General features: G+C 51.2%; 1 protein-coding gene across 4 annotated transcripts in view; it reads right to left on the bottom strand.

Annotated features, from left to right (window-relative positions):
- The window catches only part of lamb2l (laminin, beta 2-like), a 401,500-nt gene that overhangs the window by 118,898 nt on the left and 261,830 nt on the right, over positions 1–20,772 (bottom strand). For all 4 annotated transcript variants that reach the window (XR_015080088.1, XM_086002162.1, XM_086002163.1 and 1 more), the window contains 2 exons: positions 15,286–15,510; positions 12,505–12,722 (listed from right to left, as the gene is read on the bottom strand). Coding sequence is in view for 3 of the 4 variants with exons in the window: in XM_086002162.1 (XP_085858288.1) it covers positions 12,505–12,722; positions 15,286–15,510 (443 nt within the window). In the remaining variant the exon portion in view is untranslated. The remainder of the gene's footprint in view (positions 1–12,504; positions 12,723–15,285; positions 15,511–20,772) is intronic.

Raw genomic sequence — 20,772 nt, 5'->3', positions numbered from 1 at the left:
GCTGAGGGCTTGCGGAGCGGCTCCATTCATGTTCTTTCATTGGCACAAGCCATTCCCTGAGAGGGGGCCTAGAAGCGAGTTGCAATAAGCCACTGACGGACGGCCCTTGCACTTTGTGCCTCCCTCCCGTCTTGGTGCTCCTCCTCCTCCTCCTCCTCTGGTGGTCCTCCAATGTCTGCTGGCAGTGGCTGAGTCCTGAGGATAGCCAGGTTGTGCAGCATGCAGCGCACTACAACGAAATGGGAGACTCGCTCAGGCGAGTACTGTAGGGCTCCTCCGGAACGGTCCAGACAGCGGAACCGTTGCTTGAGCACGCCAATTGTGTGCTCAATGATGTTCCTGGTAGCTTGATGGCTGTCATTGTATCGCTCTTCAGCAGGGGTGCTGGGCGCACGGAGCGGGGTCATCAGCCAGGTGCACAAAGGATAGCCTTTGTCCCCGAGAAGCCATCCTCGTGGGTGAGCCTGGGCTTCGAAAATGTCTGTCACAGAAGTCTGGCGCAGGATGAAGGCATCGTGGCTGCTGCCTGGAAAGCGGGCATTGACAGCTAGTATGAGCTGCCTGTGGTCACACACCAACTGGACGTTGAGCGAATGGTAGCCCTTCCGGTTGCGGTAATCCTCGGCATTCTCTAGAGGTGCCCGCAAAGCCACATGCGTGCAGTCAATGGCACCCTGGACCATGGGGAAGCCCGCTATTCCTCCAAATCCCATTGCACGCTCTTGCTGCTTGTCCAGGGTCATGGGGAAGGAGATGTACTGACGTCTCCTTCTGAAAAGGGCATTGGTCACCTGGTGGATGCAGCAATGTACCGCGAACTGGGAGATGTTGGCAATGTTGGTCCCTTAGAGGATGAGACCGGGAAATTAATGGTGGGAAATATGGAGATGGCAAAAACACTGAATGAATATTTTGTATCAGTCTTTACAGTAGAGGACACTAAGAATATCCCAACACTGGACAAACAGGGGGCTAAAGGTGGGGAGGAGCTAAACACGATCAAAATCACTAAGGAAGTGGTACTCGGTAAAATAATGGGAATCAAGGCGGATAAATCACCTGGCCCTGATGGCTTACATCCTAGGGTCTTGAGGGAAGTGGCGGTAGGGATTGTGGATGCATTGGTAATAATTTTCCAAAACTCCCTGGACTCAGCAAAGGTCCCGGCAGACTGGAAAACTGCTAATGTAACACCCTTATTTAAAAAGGGCAGTAGACAGAAGGCTGGAAACTATAGACCAGTTAGCCTAACATCTGTGGTAGGTAAAATTTTGGAGTCCATTATTAAGGAGACAGTAACAGGACATTTGGATAATCATAATTTAATAGGACAAAGTCAGCATGGTTTTATGAAGGGGAAGTCATGTTTGACAAATTTGCTGGAGTTCTTTGAGGAAGTAACATATAGGGTGGATAAAGGGGAACCAGTGGACGTAGTGTATTTAGACTTCCAAAAGGCATTTGACAAGGTGCCACACAAAAGATCATTGCTTAAGATAAAAAATCATGGGATTGGGGGTAATATTCTGGCATGGATAGAGGATTGGCTATCTAACAGAAGGCAGAGAGTTGGGATAAATGGTTCATTCTCAGACTGGCAATCAGTAACTAGTGGTGTTCCGCAGGGGTCAGTGCTGGGTCCCCAACTCTTTACAATCTATATTAACGATTTGGAGGAGGGGACCGAGTGTAACATATCAAAGTTTGCAGATGATACTAAGATGGGAGGGAAAGTAGTGAGTGAGGAGGACATAAAAAACCTGCAAGGGGACATAGACAGGCTAAGTAAGTGGGCAGAGATTTGGCAGATGGAATACAATACTGGAAAGTGTGAGGTTATGCACTTCGGCAGGAAAAATCGTAGAGCAAGTTATTATCTTAATGGCAAGAAACTGGAAAGTACTGAAGTACAAAGGGATCTGGGGGTCCTGGTGCACGAAACTCAAAAGGTTAGTATGCAGGTGCAGCAAGTGATTAAGAAGGCCAATGGAATGTTGGCTTTCATTGCTAGGGGGATAGAATATAAAAATAGGGAGGTATTGCTTCAGTTGTACAAGGTATTGGTGAGACCGCACCTGGAATACTGCGTACAGTTTTGGTGTCCATACTTAAGAAAGGACATACTTGCTCTCGAGTCAGTACAAAGAAGGTTCACTCGGTTAATCCCGGGGATGAGGGGATGGACATATGAGGAGAGGTTGAGTAGATTGGGACTCTACTCATTGGAGTTCAGAAGAATGAGAGGCGATCTTATTGAAACATATATGATTGTGAAGGGGTTGGATCGGGTGGATGCGGGGAGGATGTTCCCGATGATAGGTGAAACTAGAACTAGGGGGCATAGTCTTAGAATAAGGGGCTGCTCTTTCAAAACTGAGATGAGGAAGAACTACTTCACTCAGAGGGTGGTAGGTCCATGGAATATGCTGCCCCAAAAAGCTGTAGAAGCTACATCATTGCATAAATTTAAAACAGAAATAGACAGTTTCTTAGAAGTAAAGGGAATTAAGGGTTACGGGGAGCGGGCAGGAATTTGGACATGAGTCTAGGTTCGGATCGGTCATGGCCCTGTGGGTAGCGGAGCAGGCCCAGGGGCCGTGTAGCCTGATCCTGCTCCTATTTCGTGTGTCTAATTCTGTTAGATTCAGGAGATGGTTCTGTGATAGTAGATTGGCGGTTAGGATCAGATCAGCCATGATCTTATTGAAAGGCGGAGCAGGCTCAAGGGGCCGATTGGCCTGCTCCTGCTCCTATTTCTTATGTTCTTATGTCCCCAGTAGCGGATTGGAAGGAGCCGGTGGCATAGAAGTTGAGAGCCACCGTCACCTTCACTGCCACCGACAGAGACGTCCTGCTCCTCAGCTGTGGCTGCAGATCTCTGCGAAGCAGGTGGCAGATCTCAGTGACCACCTCCCTTCTGAATCGCAGCCTCCGAACACACTGCTCCTCAGACATGTTCAGATATGAGAACTGCTGGCGGTATACCCTGGGTGGGTAAGGCCTCCTGTGCCGACGCCTGTTGGCGCTTCTCCGTCTGGCCATGACTGGCACTCTCTCACGGCGTCTCTGAGCCCTTTGAATGCAATGCAGAAAGCCAACATTTCCATCCATTGCAGCCCCCATTATATGTGGCGACTCAAGGCTATGGCACTGAAAGTGAAATCCAAGTGCAAAGCTCTGGCCTGAAGCCAGAAGTACCTGTGCGATCGCTGAGTCAAAGCAGAAAGCTCTCTCCCTTTGTCTCTCTCCAAATATCCGAAGGATTGCCACAAAATGGCTGCCACTTATAATGCAGGAGGAGTCCTCTTTAACTAGCGTACCCCGTGCCCCGCAGCGACTGGGAACTGTTCCCCTCTACCAGTCGCTCGGGGCGCCAGGCGCACAGAAGGGCGGCGCCACTGAAGTTCCGGTTCGGGGCGCACCAAGGGCGTTGCACCATGAAATGACGTCAGGATCTGGGCGCGCAGCTGAGCGGGCGCTGCAGTTTAGCGCCGCCGCTAAATCTTGAGTGAAGTTCACGAGAGGCGCAGATCGTGCCGCGCCCGGGCGCTAGCCGCTTAGTGCCCCACTTCTCCTCCTCCTAAGGCGCTAGCGGCTGGCGCTAACAACTGAATTTCTAGGCCTGTATCTAACCCGTGCTGTACCTGCCCTGGGAGTGTTTGATGGGACAGTGTAGAGGGAGCTTTACTCTGTATCTAACCCGTGCTGTACCTGCCCTGGGAGTATTTGATGGGACAGTGTAGAGGGAGCTTTACTCTGTATCTAATCTGTGCTGTACCTGCCCTGGGATTGTTTGATGGGACAGTGTAGAGGGAGCTTTACTCTGTATCTAACCCGTGCTGTACCTGCCCTGGGAGTGTTTGATGGGACAGTGTAGAGGGAGCTTTACTCTGTATCTAACCCGTGCTGCACCTGCCCTGGGAGTGTTTGATGGGACAGTGTAGAGGGAGCTTTACTCTGTATCTAACCCGTGCTGTACCTGCCCTGGGAGTGTTTGATGGGACAGTGTAGAGGGAGCTTTACTCTGTATCTAACCCGTGCTGTAACTGTCCTGGGAGTGTTTGATGGGACAGTGTAGAGGGAGCTTTACTCTGTATCTAACCTGTGCTGTACCTGCCCTGGGAATGTTTGATGGGACAGTGTAGAGGGAGCTTTACTCTGTATCTAACCCGTGCTGTACCTGCCCTGGGAGTGTTTGATGGGACAGTGTAGAGGGAGCTCTACTCTGTTTCTAACCCGTGCTGTACCTGCCCTGGGAGTGTTTGATGGGACAGTGTAGAGGGAGCTTTACTCTGTATCTAACCCGTGCTGTACCTGCCCTGGGAGTGTTTGATGGGACAGTGTAGAGGGAGCTTTACTCTGTATCTAACCCGTGCTGTACCTGCCCTGGGAGTGTTTGATGGGACAGTGTAGAGGGAGCTTTACTCTGTATCTAACCCGTGCTGTACCTGCCCTGGGAGTGTTTGATGGGACAGTGTAGAGGGAGCTTTACTCTGTATCTAACCCGTGCTGTACCTGCCCTGGGAGTGTTTGATGGGACAGTGTAGAGGGAGCTTTACTCTGTATCTAACCCGTGCTGTACCTGCCCTGGGAGTGTTTGATGGGACAGTGTAGAGGGAGCTTTACTCTGTATCTAACCCGTGCTGTACCTGCCCTGGGAGTGTTTGATGGGACAGTGTAGAGGGAGCTTTACTCTGTATCTATCCCGTGCTGTACCTGCCCTGGGAGTGTTTGATGGGACTGTGTAGAGGGAGCTTTACTCTGTATCTAACCCGTGCTGTAACTGTCCTGGGAGTGTTTGATGGGACAGTGTAGAGGGAGCTTTACTCTGTATCTAACCTGTGCTGTACCTGCCCTGGGAATGTTTGATGGGACAGTGTAGAGGGAGTTTTACTCTGTATCTAACCTGTGCTGTACCTGCCCTGGGAGTGTTTGATGGGACAGTGTAGAGGGAGCTTTACTCTGTATCTAACCGGTGCTGTACCTGCCCTGGGAGTGTTTGATGGGACAGTGTAGAGGGAGCTTTACTCTGTATCTAACCTGTGCTGTACCTGCCCTGGGAGTGTTTGATGGGACAGTGTAGAGGGAGCTTTACTCTGTATCTAACCCGTGCTGTACCTGCCCTGGGAGTGTTTGATTGGACAGTGTAGAGGGAGCTTTACTCTGTATCTAACCCGTGCTGTACCTGCCCTGGAAGTGTTTGATGGGACAGTGTAGAGGGAGCTTTACTCTGTATCTAACCCGTACTCTACCTGCCCTGGGAGTGTTTGATGGGACAGTGTAGAGGGAGCTTTACTCTGTATCTAACCCGTGCTGTACCTGCCCTGGGAGTGTTTGATGGGACAGTGTAGAGGGAGCTTTACTCTGTATCTAACCCGTGCTGTACCTGCCCTGGGAGTGTGTGATGGGACAGTGTAGAGGGAGCTTTACTCTGTATCTAACCCGTGCTGTACCTGCCCTGGGAGTGTGTGATGGGACAGTGTAGATGGAACTTTACTCTGTATCTAACCCTTGCTGTACCTGCCCTGGGAGTGTTTGATGGGACAGTGTAGAGGGAGCTTTACTCTGTATCTAACCCGTGCTGTACCTGCTCTGGGAGTGTTTGATGGGACAGTGTAGAGGGAGCTTTACTCTGTATCAAACCCGTGCTGTACCTGCCCTGGGAGTGTTTGATGGGACAGTGTAGAGGGAGCTTTACTCTGTATCTAACCCATGCTGTACCTGCCCTGGGAGTGTTTGATGGGACAGTGTAGAGGGAGCTTTACTCTGTATCTAACCCGTGCTGTACCTGCCCTGGGAGTGTTTGATGGGACAGTGTAGAGGGAGCTTTACTCTGTATCTAACCCGTGCTGTACCTGCCCTGGGAGTGTTTGATGGGACAGTGTAGAGGGAGCTTTACTCTGTATCTATCCCGTGCTGTACCTGCCCTGGGAGTGTTTGATGGGACAGTGTAGAGGGAGCTTTACTCTGTATCTAACCCGTGCTGTAACTGTCCTGGGAGTGTTTGATGGGACAGTGTCGAGGGAGCTTTACTCTGTATCTAACCTGTGCTGTACCTGCCCTGGGAATGTTTGATGGGACAGTGTAGAGGGAGCTTTACTCTGTATCTAACCCGTGCTGTACCTGCCCTGGGAGTGTTTGATGGGACAGTGTCGAGGGAGCTTTACTCTGTATCTAACCCTGTGCTGTACCTGCCCTGGGAGTGTTGGATGGGACAGTGTAGAGGGAGCTTTACGCTGTATCTATCCCGTGCTGTACCTGCCCTGGGAGTGTTTGATGGGACAGTGCAGAGGGAGCTTTACTCTGTATCTAACCCGTGCTGTAGCTGTCCTGGGAGTGTTTGATGGGACAGTGTAGAGGGAGTTTTACTCTGTATCTAACCTGTGCTGTACCTGCCCTGGGAGTGTTTGATGGGTCAGTGTAGAGGGAGCTTTACTCTGTATCTAACCCGTGCTGTACCTGCCCTGGGAGTGTTTGATGGGACAGTGTAGAGGGAGCTTTACTCTGTATCTAACCCGTGCTGTACCTGCCCTGGGAGTGTTTGATGGGACAGTGTAGAGGGAGCTTTACTCTGTATCTAACCCGTGCTGTACCTGCCCTGGGAGTGTTTGATGGGGACAGTGTAGAGGGAGCTTTACTCTGTATCTAACCCGTGCTGTACCTGCCCTGGGAGTGTTTGATGGGACAGTGTAGAGGGAGCTTTACTCTGTATCTAACCCGTGCTGTACCTGCCCTGGGAGTGTTTGATGGGGACAGTGTAGAGGGAGCTTTACTCTGTATCTAACCCGTGCTGTACCTGCCCTGAGAGTGTTTGATGGGGCAGCGTCGAGGGAGCTTTACTCTGTATCTAACCCGTGCTGTACCTGCCCTGGGAGTGTTTGATGGGACAGTGTAGAGGGAGCTTTACTCTGTATCTAACCTGTGCTGTACCTGCCCTGGGAGTGTTTGATGGGACAGTGTAGAGGGAGCTTTACTCTGTATCTAACCCGTGCTGTACCTGCCCTGGGAGTTGTAGTGTATGTACTTTGCAGAAGGAACTATATTCTGCAGCCCCTGTATACTGCAGTACCAGTAGTGACCACCCCTGTATATAAGCCTGTGTAGTAACATTTGCATAGTAGTTCCAGGTTGCCTCCATTCAGTAAAGACCTGTTATAACCAACTCCTGCAGTCCGTGTCTCAATTATACACGGACATAATACTGGCGACGAGCAGATACGAACTTACCTACAGTCTGCACCACCTCATGGGGATCCATCCCTGAAGCGAAGTTATCAGAGGTCGAGTCCAGAAGGAAGAAAGAAACAGACGAAACGGGTGTCGACCGTGGACATCCGCCTCTGAGTCAGCGGAGTTGAAGATTTGCAGGAGAGGCTGTCGAGAGCGGGGCTTGGTTATCCTGTCGATGGTGCTTCAGCTAATCGGGCTGGTGGCAGGTAGTACACTGATCCTTCCTGGGCTGCGGCGGTCTAGAGCTCGAGCGGGTGGCTTTGCAACGGGGCCGAGCAGCGTTGTCGGGAAGAGGAGAGAGAGAGAGGGTGGAGCACACAGGGCGCGGCCGGTGCTACGAAGCCAGGCAGCGTACAGACCCGAGAAGAGGGAGGCAAGCGTCCCGCAGGGTTGTTCCGACGACGGGGAAATAATAAAAATTAAACGCGCAGAAAGCCGCGAGGAGCTGCAGTTTGCCACGGGAAGCGCGGAGAGCGGCGTTAGCAGCAGCACGGGGGGAAGTGCGCGAAGACCATAGGACATAAAACGCCAGCAACAGCGCTAGCAACAGCGGAGAAGACAGAAAGCGCGGGAGGCGCCATCTTAATCCAGCGGGGAAGAAGGCAAAGAGCGATGGAACAAGTCCTGCAAGGAATTCCGGGGACTCAATGTTACTTGGACGACATCCTAGTGACAGTTGAAGATGACAGTGAACACCTTGCCAACCTAGAGCAGGTGCTCACTAGACTACGTGAACATGGACTACGGGCCAATCGCCCCAAGTGCGAGTTTTTTAAGAAGCAGATATCGTATTGTGGCCACGTGATTGATGAAGAGGGGTTACATAAGTCCCCTGACAAAATTGAAGCGGTAGTTAAGGCTCCAGCGCCTGAAAATGTGTCGCAACTGAGGTCATTCCTCGGATTGGTGAATTACTACCATAAGTTTTTGCCGAATTTGTCCACAATTTTGCACCCACTGAACGCCCTACTACAGATGGGAGTAGCATGGAAATGGAGCGATGAATGTAAGCGGGCCTTTCAGAAGAGTAAGGACCTAATCACTTCAAGAGAAGTATTGGCTCACTACAACCCATCACTACCGATAAGACTGGCGTGTGATGCGTCTCCCTACGGCATTGGGGCGGTACTGTCACATAAATTCCTTGATGGTTCAGAGAGGCCGATAGCTTTTGCGTCACGCTCGTTAACTTCAGCCGAGCGCAACTACGCCCAGATTGACAGAGAGGCCCTCAGCCTGGTGTGGGGGGTGAAGAAGTTCTATCACTACCTGCACGGTCAGAAATTTACTCTACTAACTGATCATCAACCCCTTGTCTCCATTTTCAACCCTCAGAAGGGCGTACCGATAATGACAGCACAACGGCTACAGAGGTGGTCCCTTTCCCTAGGGGCACACCAATATGACATCGAGTACAAAGGAACTAAACAGCATGGGAATGCTGATGGATTGTCGCGCCTACCGTTGCCGACGGTGGAAGAAGAACTTGCAGTGGATCCAGTGGAGATATTCCACTCGACCATAGTCGAATGTCTCCCTGTGACGAATGCAAACATAGAAAAGGAAACACGAAATGACCCGACGCTCTCCTGGGTCTATGATTTAATGGTGAAGGGATGGCCAGCACATGGCGAACCACTGCTGCCAGCATTCTCGCCGAGAAGAGAACAGCTGTCAGTGTGCAGAGGAACCTTGACGTGTGGATCCAGAGTAGTAATTCCACCCAAATTGAAGGATAGAGTGCTCAATGAGCTTCATGAGGGTCATCTGGGAGGGGTAAAAATGAAGAACTTAGCCAGAGCGTTTGTGTGGTGGCCGGGAATCGATAGAGAAATCGAAGAGATGACCAAGAGCTGTACAGGATGCCAGAAGGTCCAAAACGTCCCACCACAAGCCCCTCTACATCCATGGGAGTGGCCCTCATCTCCATGGCAAAGGGTGCACATTGATTTTGCTGGTCCATTTATGGACTCGATGTTTTTAATTGCGGTGGATGCACATTCAAAGTGGCCAGAGGTAATAAAAAGGTCCTCAACCACCGCAGAAAAAACTATCACAGTCTTACGAACCATATTCACCAGGAATGGGCTGCCTGAACAGATTTGCTCTGACAATGGACCACAGTTTGTGTCTGAAGAGTTCCGGAGGTTCTTAAAGAACAATGGTGTTAAGCATTACACATCCGCCCCATATCATCCAGCCACTAATGGATTGGCCAAGAGGTTTGTTCAAACATTCAAGAAGGCTATCAAGGCAATGTGTAATGAAGATATACCCCTACAGCACAAGGTGGATAACTTCTTGTTTGCCTATCGGAATGCGACACATGCGGTTACCAACCAAACTCCAGCCATGATGTTCTTCAATCGAAGACTACGATGCCGCTTGGATTTGGTTAAGCCAAACATCAGAAGAGATGTGGAGAACAGGCAGTTTCAGAATATGAATGAAAGGCCGACCAGGAGTTTTAAGATAGGTCAACCAGTTTTGGCCCGGGACTACCGCACAGAGAAATGGCAGCCAGGAACGATCTGTACACGGCAAGGACCTCTAATGTATACCGTGGACGTTGGAGAGAGTATTGTAAGACGCCATGCTGACCAGATTCTAGAGTCACTGGGAAACGTCAACTCCACACCACGATCTGATACACCTGGCGATGAAACCGAAGTACCAATTGCATCTATCTCAGAATCGGTGATATTGGAAGCAGACGAACCAAACAACGACATTGATCCTGACTCAACGTTGCCAGAAGAACCTGATACCCCAAAGAGGCGTTATCCAGACAGAATCAGGAAGCCTCCTCAAAGTTTATTTAATTGCTTAACTTCAACTAATGTATCTAGCAACTGTAATTGTAAAAATGTTATTTCATTGTTAATCGAATGTTATGTACTGTTTAGCTAAAAGGGGAGGAATTGTAGTGTATGTACTTTGCAGAAGGAACTATATTCTGCAGCCCCTGTATACTGCAGTACCAGTAGTGACCACCCCTGTATATAAGCCTGTGTAGTAACATTTGCATAGTAGTTCCAGGTTGCCTCCATTCAGTAAAGACTTGTTATAACCAACTCCTGCAGTCCGTGTCTCAATTATACACGGACATAATAGGAGTGTTTGATGGGACAGTGTAGAGGGAGCTTTACTCTGTATCTAACCCGTGCTGTACCTGCCCTTGGAGTGTTTGATGGGACAGTGTAGAGGGAGCTTTACTCTGTATCTAACCCATGCTGTACCTGCCCTGGGAGTGTTTGATGGGACAGTGTAGAGGGAGCTTTACTCTGTATCTAACCCATGCTGTACCTGCCCTGGGAGTGTTTGATGGGACAGTGTAGAGGGAGCTTTACTCTGTATCTAACCCGTGCTGTACCTGCCCTGGGAGTGTTTGATGGGACAGTGTAGAGGGAGCTTTACTCTGTATCTAATACCCACATCAACTCCTTACTACCTGACACACTGGACCCACTCCAATTTGCCTACCGCCCAAACAGATCTAGGGATGATGCCATCGCCACTGTACTGCACACTGCCTTATCACACCTGGATAAGAGGAACACCTATGTGAGAATGTTCTTCATTGATTATAGTTCAGCATTCAATATCATTATCCCCTCCAAGCTTGTCAACAAGCTCAGTGAGCTAGGACTTAACACCTCCCTATGCAACTGGATCCTGGACTTCCTGACGGGCAGACCCCAGGTGGTGAAAATAGGCAGTAATACCTCCTCCACACTGATCCTGAACACGGGCGCTCCCCAGGGTTGTGTGCTCAGCCCCCTTCTGTACTCCCTGTTTACTCACGACTGCGTGGCCACGCACAACTCCAACTCCATCATCAAGTTTGCTGATGACACTACCGTTGTAGGCCTGATCACAGATGGCGACGAGACAGGCTACAGGGAGGGGGTAAGAGCCCTAGGAGAATGGTGCAAGTACAACAACCTCTCCCTCAACATCAGCAAAACAAAGGAGATGATCGTGGACTGCAGGAAGCGGCAGGGGGAGGGACACACCCCAATCTACATCGAAGGGGCTGAGGTGGAGAGGTTCAGCAGCTTCAAATTCCTGGGTGTATTCATTACGGAGGACTTAACGTGGTCCCATCACATCGACGTTGTAACCAAGAAGGCATGCCAATGCCTGTTCTACCTCAGGAGACTGAAGAAATTTGGAATGGCCCCCCAGATTCTCACCAACTTCTACTGGTGCACCATCGAGAGTATCCTGTCCGGTTGCATCACTACCTGGTATGGCAACTGCACCGCCACAGACCGCAAGGCTCTACAGATGGTGGTGAAAGCTGCACAACACACTATAGGAATTAAACTACCTGCTGTGCAGGATATCTACCCCGAGAGGTGCCGGGGGAAGGCCCTGAGAATCATCAAAGACGCGAGCCACCCCAGCCACAACCTCTTCGTCCTGCTCCCGTCTGGTAAGAGATACCGAAGCATACGGTCTCGTACCAGCAGGTTTCGAAACAGCTTCTACCCCCAGGCCATAAGACTCATGAACGAATAATTTATTATTATTTATTACTGTTGTCTTATTTATTATTACTGTATTTCTATTAGTATTTTTATCATTGCTATGCCATATTTATTCCAATGTTGGGAGGACTCGTAAGAATCAACATTTCATTGTGCAGTACACACGTCTGCTGCATATGTGACAAATAAAATTGAATTGAATTGATCTGTGCTTTATCTGCCCTGGGAATGTTTGATGAGACAGTGTAGAGGGAGCTTTACTCTGTATCTATCCCGTGCTGCACATGCCCTAGGAGTGTTTGATGGGACAGTGTAGAGGGAGCTTTACTCTGTATCTAAACTGTGCTGTACCTGCCCTGGGAGTGTTTGATGGGGCAGTGTAGAGGGAGCTTTCCTCTGTATCTAACCTGTGCTGTACCTGCCCTGGGAGTGTTTGATGGGACAGTGTAGAGGGAGCGTTACTCTGTATCTAACCCGTGCTGTACCTGCCCTGGGAGTGTTTGATGGGATAGTGTAGAGGGAGCTTTACTCTGTGTCTAACCGTGCTGTACCTGCCCTGGGAGTGTTTGATGGGGCAGTGTAGAGGGAGCTTTACGCTGTATCTAACCCGTGCTGTACCTGCTCTGGGAGTGTTTGATGGGACAGTGTAGAGGGAGCTTTACTCTGTATCTATCCTGTGCTGTACCTGCCCTGGGAGTGTTTGATGGGACAGCGGGATCTTTGACAAGCACAAACAAGATAAATGTTTAAGTTTCTGGTGAGGAAACAGTTGATTATTTACCATGTTGCAGAGCAGAGTGTGAGAATGTTCCGGATTACACCCGCAGGACTCACAGCCATGGATTCCCCCGAAATTCCAGTAATGCGGAGCGCACTGGTCACAGTTGATGCCGATGACGTTCTCCCTGCAGGGACACTGACCAGTAACCGTGTCGCAGTGACAGACGTCCGTGGAGCTACACTGCGACTCCAGCGTGCCCAGAGTGTTACATGTACAGCCTGGAGTGAGGAGAAACCAACCCCATGACAATCAGGAAAAATACCAACTTTCCTTTTACTAAAAGAAAGCCTTGCATTTCTCCAGCGCCTTTCACGACCACCGGACGTCTCAAAGCGCTTTACAGCCAATGAAGTACTTTTTTGAAGTGTAGTCACTGTTGTAATGTAGGAAACACAGCAGCCAATTTGTGCACAGCAAGATCCCACAAACAGCAATGCGATAATGATCAGATAATCTATTTTTTAGTGATGTTGATTGAGGGATAAATATTGGCCCCAGGACACAACTCCTCTGCTCGTCTTCGAAATAGTGTCATGGGATCTTTTGTGTCCACCTGAGAGAGCAGACAGGGCCTTGGTTTAACGTCTTATCCGAAAGACAGCACTTCTGACAGTGCAGCACTCCCTCAGCACTGCACTGGAGTGTCAACCTAGCTTTATGTGCTCAAGTCCCTGGAGTGGGACAGGAACCCACGACCTTCTGAGTGTGCTACCCACTGAGCCACAGCTGACACGAATAAATTCTAATAGATTCCTGCGCCTTCTTCTCCTGAAGGTGTCGATTCCTCACTGCAGTGCAGTCCCACTGGTGCTGCCCGTCCCTATCAGTACCATTCCATTTCACCCCGCGGGCCGAGACTCCAGCTATTTGACTGGGTGCAGCATCACAGCAGGTTCCAGTGTTGTGCACTGCCAGCGTCCACACACAGCCTCCTTCTAGCGGGGATTACGGATCAGTCTGGCTGTATTATTTATTTGCAGACTCACAGAATTCACAACACAGAAGGAGGCCATTCGGCCCATCAGACCTGTTCTGCTGCTCGCCCTCCAATTGCAGCTCTCTACTCTAACCCCATTTCCCCGCATCCTTTTCTAAATCTTCCTTTTCCTCGACTCATCCAATTCCTTTTTAACCGATGTTACAATCTCTGCCTCATTACCCACTTGTGGTAAAGGTGTCAGCCATGGCTCAGAGGGTAGCACGCTCTCTCTCTCTCTCTCTCTCGCCTCGGAGTCAGAAGGTCGTGAGTTCAAGCCCCCACACCAGAGACTTGACAAAATCCTGGCCGACACTCCCAGTGCAGTGCTGAGGGAGTGCTGCACTGTCGGAGTGGGCCGTTAAACCGAGGCCCCATCTGCCCGGAGTTCTCCCCTGTGTCCTGGACAATATTTATCACTCAACCAACATCACTGAAACAGATTATCTGGTCATTATCACATTGATGTTTGTGGGATCTTGCTGTGCGCAAATTGGCTGCCGTGTTTCCCACATTACAACAGGGACTCCACTTCAAAAGTACTTCATTGGCTGTAAACCGCTTTGGGATGTCCTCAGGCCGTGAAAAGCGCTGTAGAAATGCAAGTCTTCAAAGCAGTCCTTGTTCTAATAACCCACTGCGTGACAACTAAACCTAACCCTCCCTTCACTGTCCCAATGATAATCCTCAGTCTATGCCCTCTTCACCCCCTCAGAATCTTTCAGCATTTGGAAACCCTCTATGGGGGTTTAACCTTCCCTGGTCTCCCCGCACCCACCACCAATTTTACAATCCCTTCCTCAGTACATAGAATGTGCAGCACAGAATCAGGCCATTCGGCCCCACTGCTCCGTGCTGGTGTGTATGCCCCACACCAGCCTCCTCCCACCCTCTTCACTCCCACACGGCAGCTGTCCTTCATTCTCCCAGCGCAATTCACACCCCATCCAGAGCCAATCTTTGTTCCTTAACCTGCCCCATTACCACCTCCTCTCACCTTGAATATCTCTTAATCTCTCTCAATCTCTCCTGCTTTCTATCCTATCACTGACCTTCCCCTTTGTTCTTTCATCCCCTCCCCCTTTTCCCAGCCCCTAAACCTGTTCCATTTCCTGCTTTTTTCCAGTTCTGACGAAGGGTCATTGACCTGAAACGTTAACTCTGTTTCTCCCTTCACAGATGCTGCCCAACCTGCTGCGTTTTTACAGCGTTTCCTGTTGTTATTCACCATATCCTTCTATTCCTTTCTCCCTCATGTGTTTATCCAGCTTCCTCTTAAATGTATCTCTGCTCTTCGCCTCAACCACTCCCTGTGGTAGCGAGTTCCACATTCTCACCACTCTCTGGGTAAAGAAGTTTCTCCTGAATTCCCCATTAGATTTATTAGTGACTCTCTTATATTGACGGCCCCTAGTTCTGGTCTCCCCCACAAGTGGAAACATCTTCTCTGCGTCTACCCTCTCGAACCCTTCTATCAGTTTAAAGACCTCGATCAGGTCACCCCTCAGCCTTCTCTTTCTAGAGGAAGGAGCCCCCGCCTGTTCATCCTTTCCTGATAGTTATAGCCTCTCAATCTGGCATCATTTGGTATTAATAATGAGTCAGTCCCTCCGCGACCTCCTCCTCCACCTCCCTGTCTGGGACCCTCTGGCCAGTCTGAGCCGTCTGACTCCCTCTGTCCAGTCGCTCGGACAAAAACACAAGCCTGATTCTGACTGGAGCGCGGAACGCGACCCCCCGGGAGAGTCTTCCCCTGACGGCCGCTTTCTGCCCAGCCCCCGCCCCTGCCCCCGCCCCCTACTCACGCCTGCAGTCCTGCTGGAGAGGGTTGCCGTAGTAACCGTCCTTGCACATTCCACAGCGAGCTCCGTCGGTGTTGTACAGACACTTCAAGCAGTGGCCTGTGCGCGGGTCGCAGGAACCGGGGTCGCTCAGCTCGATGTTATTGTTGCACTGACAGGGCCAGCACCTCCCGCCTGGTACCTCGGGGTTACCATAGTAACCAGACGCACACATATCACAGCGAGACCCTATGTTAGCGGAAAAAGTAAGGAACGCTCTCAATTTAGCGAAAAACGCTTTCTCACCTAGGATATTGATAATATATATCTATATATATAAAAGAGCTCTTCTGTCGGTCCCGATGTCTGTCTGTCCCGATGTCTGTCCGTTCTCTATACGTTTGAAAGTTACAGAGCGTACCGACGCGCGCGTCGCCTCAAAAGAAAGCTTGCGATTCCGGACCGGTCATAGGCGTATTTACGTTTCGGCTGGACAAAAATCCCGCCCGCGGTATCCCAAAAACGTTCAGCGTTCCACTCATTAGCATCTCATTAGCGACCGTGTGACGTCGAGGTCCACCAATCGGACGGCGGGTTCCTTCCTACAGTTGAGTGTCGAGTGACTCGACGATTGACCAATTCTACGCTTCGGTGACCTGACCGGTCGACCAATCGGTGCATGTGTGGGCGGGCCTTATCCTTCTGAACCGAGGTGAGTGGCCGCCATCTTGATTTTTCACAATTTTTTCCCCCACACTTTCTGTGTGTTAGGGAACTAAGGTCAATATTTTAATGATGTGTTAGGGAATTAAATAACAATTTAATAGGGGGGGGGGAGAGCCTCGGGAAATCGCGGGGGGGGGAGAGCCTCGGGAAATCGTGGGGGGGGGGAGAGCCTCGGGAAATTGCGGGGGGGGGAGAGCCTCGGGAAATCGCGGGGGTGGAGAGCCTCGGGAAATCGCGGTGGGGGGGGGAGAGCCTCGGGAAATCGCGGGGGGGGGAGCGCCTCGGGAAATCGCGGGGGGGGAGGCGAGCCTCGGGAAATCGCGGGGGGCTCGCGCCGCCCGCACTGACCGCGCATGCGCCGCCCGCACTGACCGCGCATGCGCCACCCGCACTGACCGCGCATGCGCCGCCCACCCACAGCGGCCGTCCATCAGCCGCGCCATACGCGGGGGACCTCAGCTCCGGTCCGTCCCGGCCTCAGAATCGGACCTCAGGCGCTAGGCAGGGGCAGGGGCCGGAGAAAGGGACAGAGGGGAGTGGGGGGGAGGGGAGGGAGACAGGGGAGGGGAGGGAGGGAGACAGGGCAGGGGAGGGAGGGAGACACGGGAGGGGAGAGAGGGAGAGGAGGGGACGGGAGGGAGGGAGAGGAGGGGACGGGAGGGAGAGGAGGGGTGGGAGAGAGGGGAGGGGAGGGAGGGATAGGACAGGGAGAGGACATGACAGGGAGAGGGGGGACACACAGGGGCAGGGAGACCAAGCGCCCCAAAATTGCCCTCGCAACGCGGGGCTCCCCAGCTAGTATATATATATATAGAGAGAGAGAGAGAAACTAAACATTCACTCCCTCCACCACCGGTGCACCGTGGCTGCAGTGTGTACCATCTACAAGATGCACTGCAGCAACTCGCCAAGGCTTCTTCGGCAGCACCTCCCAAACCCGCGACCTCTTCCGCCTAGAAGGACAAGGGCAGCAGGTGCATGGGAACACCACCACCTCCAAGTTCACCTCCAAGTCACACGCCATTCTGACTTGGAAATATATCGGCCGATCCTTCATCGTCGCTGGGTCAAAATCCTGGAACTCCCTCCCTAACAGCACTGTGGGAGCACCTTCACCACACGGACTGCAGAGGTTCAAGAAAGCGGCTCACCGCCACCTTCTCAAGGGCAATTAGGGATGGGCAATAAATGCTGGACTTGCCAGCGATGAATAGTTGCACGTGTGTGTTAGTGTCAGCCGTGGCTCACTGGGTAGCACTCTCTCTCTCTCTCTCTCGACTCTGAGTCAGAAGGTCATGGGTTCAAGTCCCACTCCAGAGACTTGAGCGCAAAAATCTAGGCTGACACTCCAGTGCGGTACTGAGGGAGCGCCGCACTGTCAGAGGGGCAGTACTGAGGGAGCGCCGCACTGTCAGAGGGGCAGTACTGAGGGAGCGCCGCACTGTCAGAGGGGCAGTACTGAGGGAGCGCCGCACTGTCGGAGGGGCAGTACTGAGGGAGCGCCGCACTGTCGGAGGGGCAGTACTGAGGGAGCGCCGCACTGTCGGAGGGGCAGTACTGAGGGAGCGCCGCACTGTCAGAGGGGCAGTACTGAGGGAGCGCCGCACTGTCGGAGGGGCAGTACTGAGGGAGCGCCGCACTGTCGGAGGGGCAGTACTGAGGGAGCGCCGCACTGTCGGAGGGGCAGTACTGAGGGAGCGCCGCACTGTCGGAGGGGCAGTACTGAGGGAGCGCCGCACTGTCGGAGGGGCAGTACTGAGGGAGCGCCGCACTGTCGGAGGGGCAGTACTGAGGGAGCGCCGCACTGTCGGAGGGGCAGTACTGAGGGAGCGCCGCACTGTCGGAGGGGCAGTACTGAGGGAGCGCCGCACTGTCGGAGGGGCAGTACTGAGGGAGCGCCGCACTGTCGGAGGGGCAGTACTGAGGGAGCGCCGCACTGTCGGAGGGGCAGTACTGAGGGAGCGCCGCACTGTCGGAGGGGCAGTACTGAGGGAGCGCCGCACTGTCGGAGGGGCGGTACTGAGGGAGTGCTGCAATTTCGGACGTGCCGTCTTTTGGATGAGACGTTAAACCGAGGCCCCGTCTGCCCATGGCAGAGTCAGCTGAATTATCTCAGCAACATTAGTCGCCAAAAAACAAATGGTTGTGAAGTGTTATCCTGAGGTTGTGAAGGTTCTGTATAATTGCTGCGGTACAAAGGGACCTGGGGGTCCTTGTACATGAAACACAAAAAGGTAGCATGCAGGTACAGCAAGTAGTTAGGAAGGCTAATGGAATGTTGGCCTTTATTGCAAGAGGATTTGAGTACAGGAGTAAATAAGTCTTACTCAATTATATAGGGCCTTGGTGAGACCACACCTGGAGTACTGCGTACAGTTTTGGTCTCCATATTTAAGGAAGGATATACTTGCATTGGAGGCAGTTAAGAGAAAGTCCACGAGGTTGTTTCCTGGGATGAAGGGGTTGACGTATGAGGAAAGGTTGAGCAGGCTGGGCCTATACTCATTGGAGTTTAGAAGAATGAGAGGGGATCTTATTGAAACATATATGATTCTGAGGGGGATTAATGGGACTAAAAGTCGATAAATCCCAAGGATTGGATGACCTACATCCAAGGGTTTTGAAAGAGGTGGCCATTGGGATGGTGGACGCATTGGTTGTCATCTTCCAAAATTCTATAGATTCTGGAACGGTTCCTGCAGATTGGAGGATAGCAAATGTAACCCCGCTATTTAAGAAAGGAGGGAGAGAGAAAATGGGAAACTACAGACCTGTTAGCCTCACATCAGTAGTTGGGAAAATGCTGGAATCTATTATAAAGGATGCAATAACTGGGCACTTAGAAGCTAATAGTAAGATTGGGCAGAGGCAACATGGATTTAAGAAAGGGAAATCCTGTTTAACAAACCTATTGGCATTCTTTGAGGATGTAACTAGTGGAGTAGACAAAGGGTAACCAGTAGATGTGGTGTATTTAGATTTTCAGAAGGCCTTCGATAAGGTCCCACACAAGAGGTTGGTGAACAAAATTAGGGCACATGGAATTGGGGGTAATATACTAGCATGGATTGAGAATTGGTTAACAGACAGAAAACAAAGAGTAGGGATAAACGGGTCTTTTTCAGGATGGCAGGCTGTGGCTAGTGGGGTACCGCAAGGATTGGTGCTTGGGCCCCAGCTATTCACAATCTGTATCAATGATTTGGATGAGGGGACTAAATGTAACATTTCTAAATTTGCTGATGATACAAAGCTAGGTGGCAGTGTCAGTTGTGAAGAGGATGTGAAGAGGCTTCAAGGGGATCTCGACTGGCTCAGTGAGTGGGCGAGAACATGGCAGATGGAATATAATGTGGATAAATGTGAAGTTATCCACTTTGGTAGAAAAAACAGAAAAGCAGAGTATTTCCTAAATGGTGAAAGATTGGGGAATGCAGATGCTCAAAGGGACCTGGGTGTCCTTGTACATGAGTCACTGAAAGTGAATGTGCAGGTGCAGCAAGCCATTAGGAAGGCAAATGGTATGCTGGCCTTCATTACAAGAGGATTTGAGTACAGAAGTAAAGAAGTCTTACTCCAATTATATAGGGCCTTACAAAATTATTACAGGGCTTGATAGGGTGGATGCTGGGAGAATGTTTCCCTTGGCTGGGAGTCTAGAACCAGGGGCCACAGCCTCAAGATAAAGGGTAGGCCATTCAGGACTGAGGTGAGAAGAAATTTCTTCACACAGAGGGTGGTGAATCGTTGGAATTCTCTACCCCAGAGGGCTGTGGAGGCTCAGTCATTGGGTATATTCAACACAGAAGTCGATAGATTTCTGACTAGTAAGGGCATCGAGGGACATGGTGATAGGGCCGGTGAATGGAGTTGAGGCAGAAGATCAGCCATGATCTCATTGAATGGCGGAGCAGGCTCGAAGGGCCGAATGGCCGACTCCTGCTCCTATTTCTTATGTTCTTATGACAGGGTAGATGCTGAGAGGATGTTTCCCCTCGTGGGGGAATCTAGAACTAGGGGGCATAGTCTCAGGATAAGGGGTTGTCCATTTAAGACGGAGATGAGGAGGAATTTCTTCTCTCAGAGGGTCGTGAATCTTTGGGATTCTCTACCCCAGAGAGCTGTGGAGGCGGAGTCATTGAATATATTCATGGCGGAGATTGACAGACATTTGAACTACGAGGGAGTCAGTGGGGTATGGGGAGAGAGCGGGAAAGTGGAGTTGGGGCCAAGATTGGATCAGCCATGATCTTATTGAATGGCGGAGCAGGCTCGAGGGGCCGACTGGCCGACTCCTGCTCCTGTTTCTTATGTTCTGATGTTCTTATGTTCTTATTTCCTTTGTTGTATGAGTTTTTGAAGAGGGGATGTGAAGTGAGCAAGACTCTGTGGCGGAGCGGAGGAAGGGAGAAATGGAAACACGGTAGTTGAGAATCAGGAGCAGATGTTGGGCTGGACGTGGCTTCACAAGACGGCCGGAGGGAACTGAAGATGAGTCGGAGGGTTTTGAGTTTGCTGCGCTGTGTCAGTGGGGGTCGGACTGGACACTGGGCTTTTCCACAGGATTGTAGGCATTAGTGCCACTGGCTCTCGACGGGCCAGTCTTGAACGGTTGGAGACAGCCTCGAAATAAAACTGTCAGACGCACCGAAACTGGCTGCTGGGAATAGGGGTGGCCAACTCTCCAGGATTGGCCGGGAGTCTCCAGGAATTAAAGATTCATCTCTGGGACACTGTGGCCAGCAAAAGCCGGGGAGAAAAATCATTGCGGCTTGAAAAAATTGT

This window comes from Somniosus microcephalus, chromosome 11, assembly GCF_052327205.1.
Source record: "Somniosus microcephalus isolate GS21.2 chromosome 11, FLI_Smic_1.0, whole genome shotgun sequence".
NCBI lineage: Eukaryota > Metazoa > Chordata > Chondrichthyes > Squaliformes > Somniosidae > Somniosus > Somniosus microcephalus.
The sequence above is the reverse complement of the archived record's forward strand: the minus strand, read 5'-3'. Positions and strand labels throughout refer to the sequence as shown.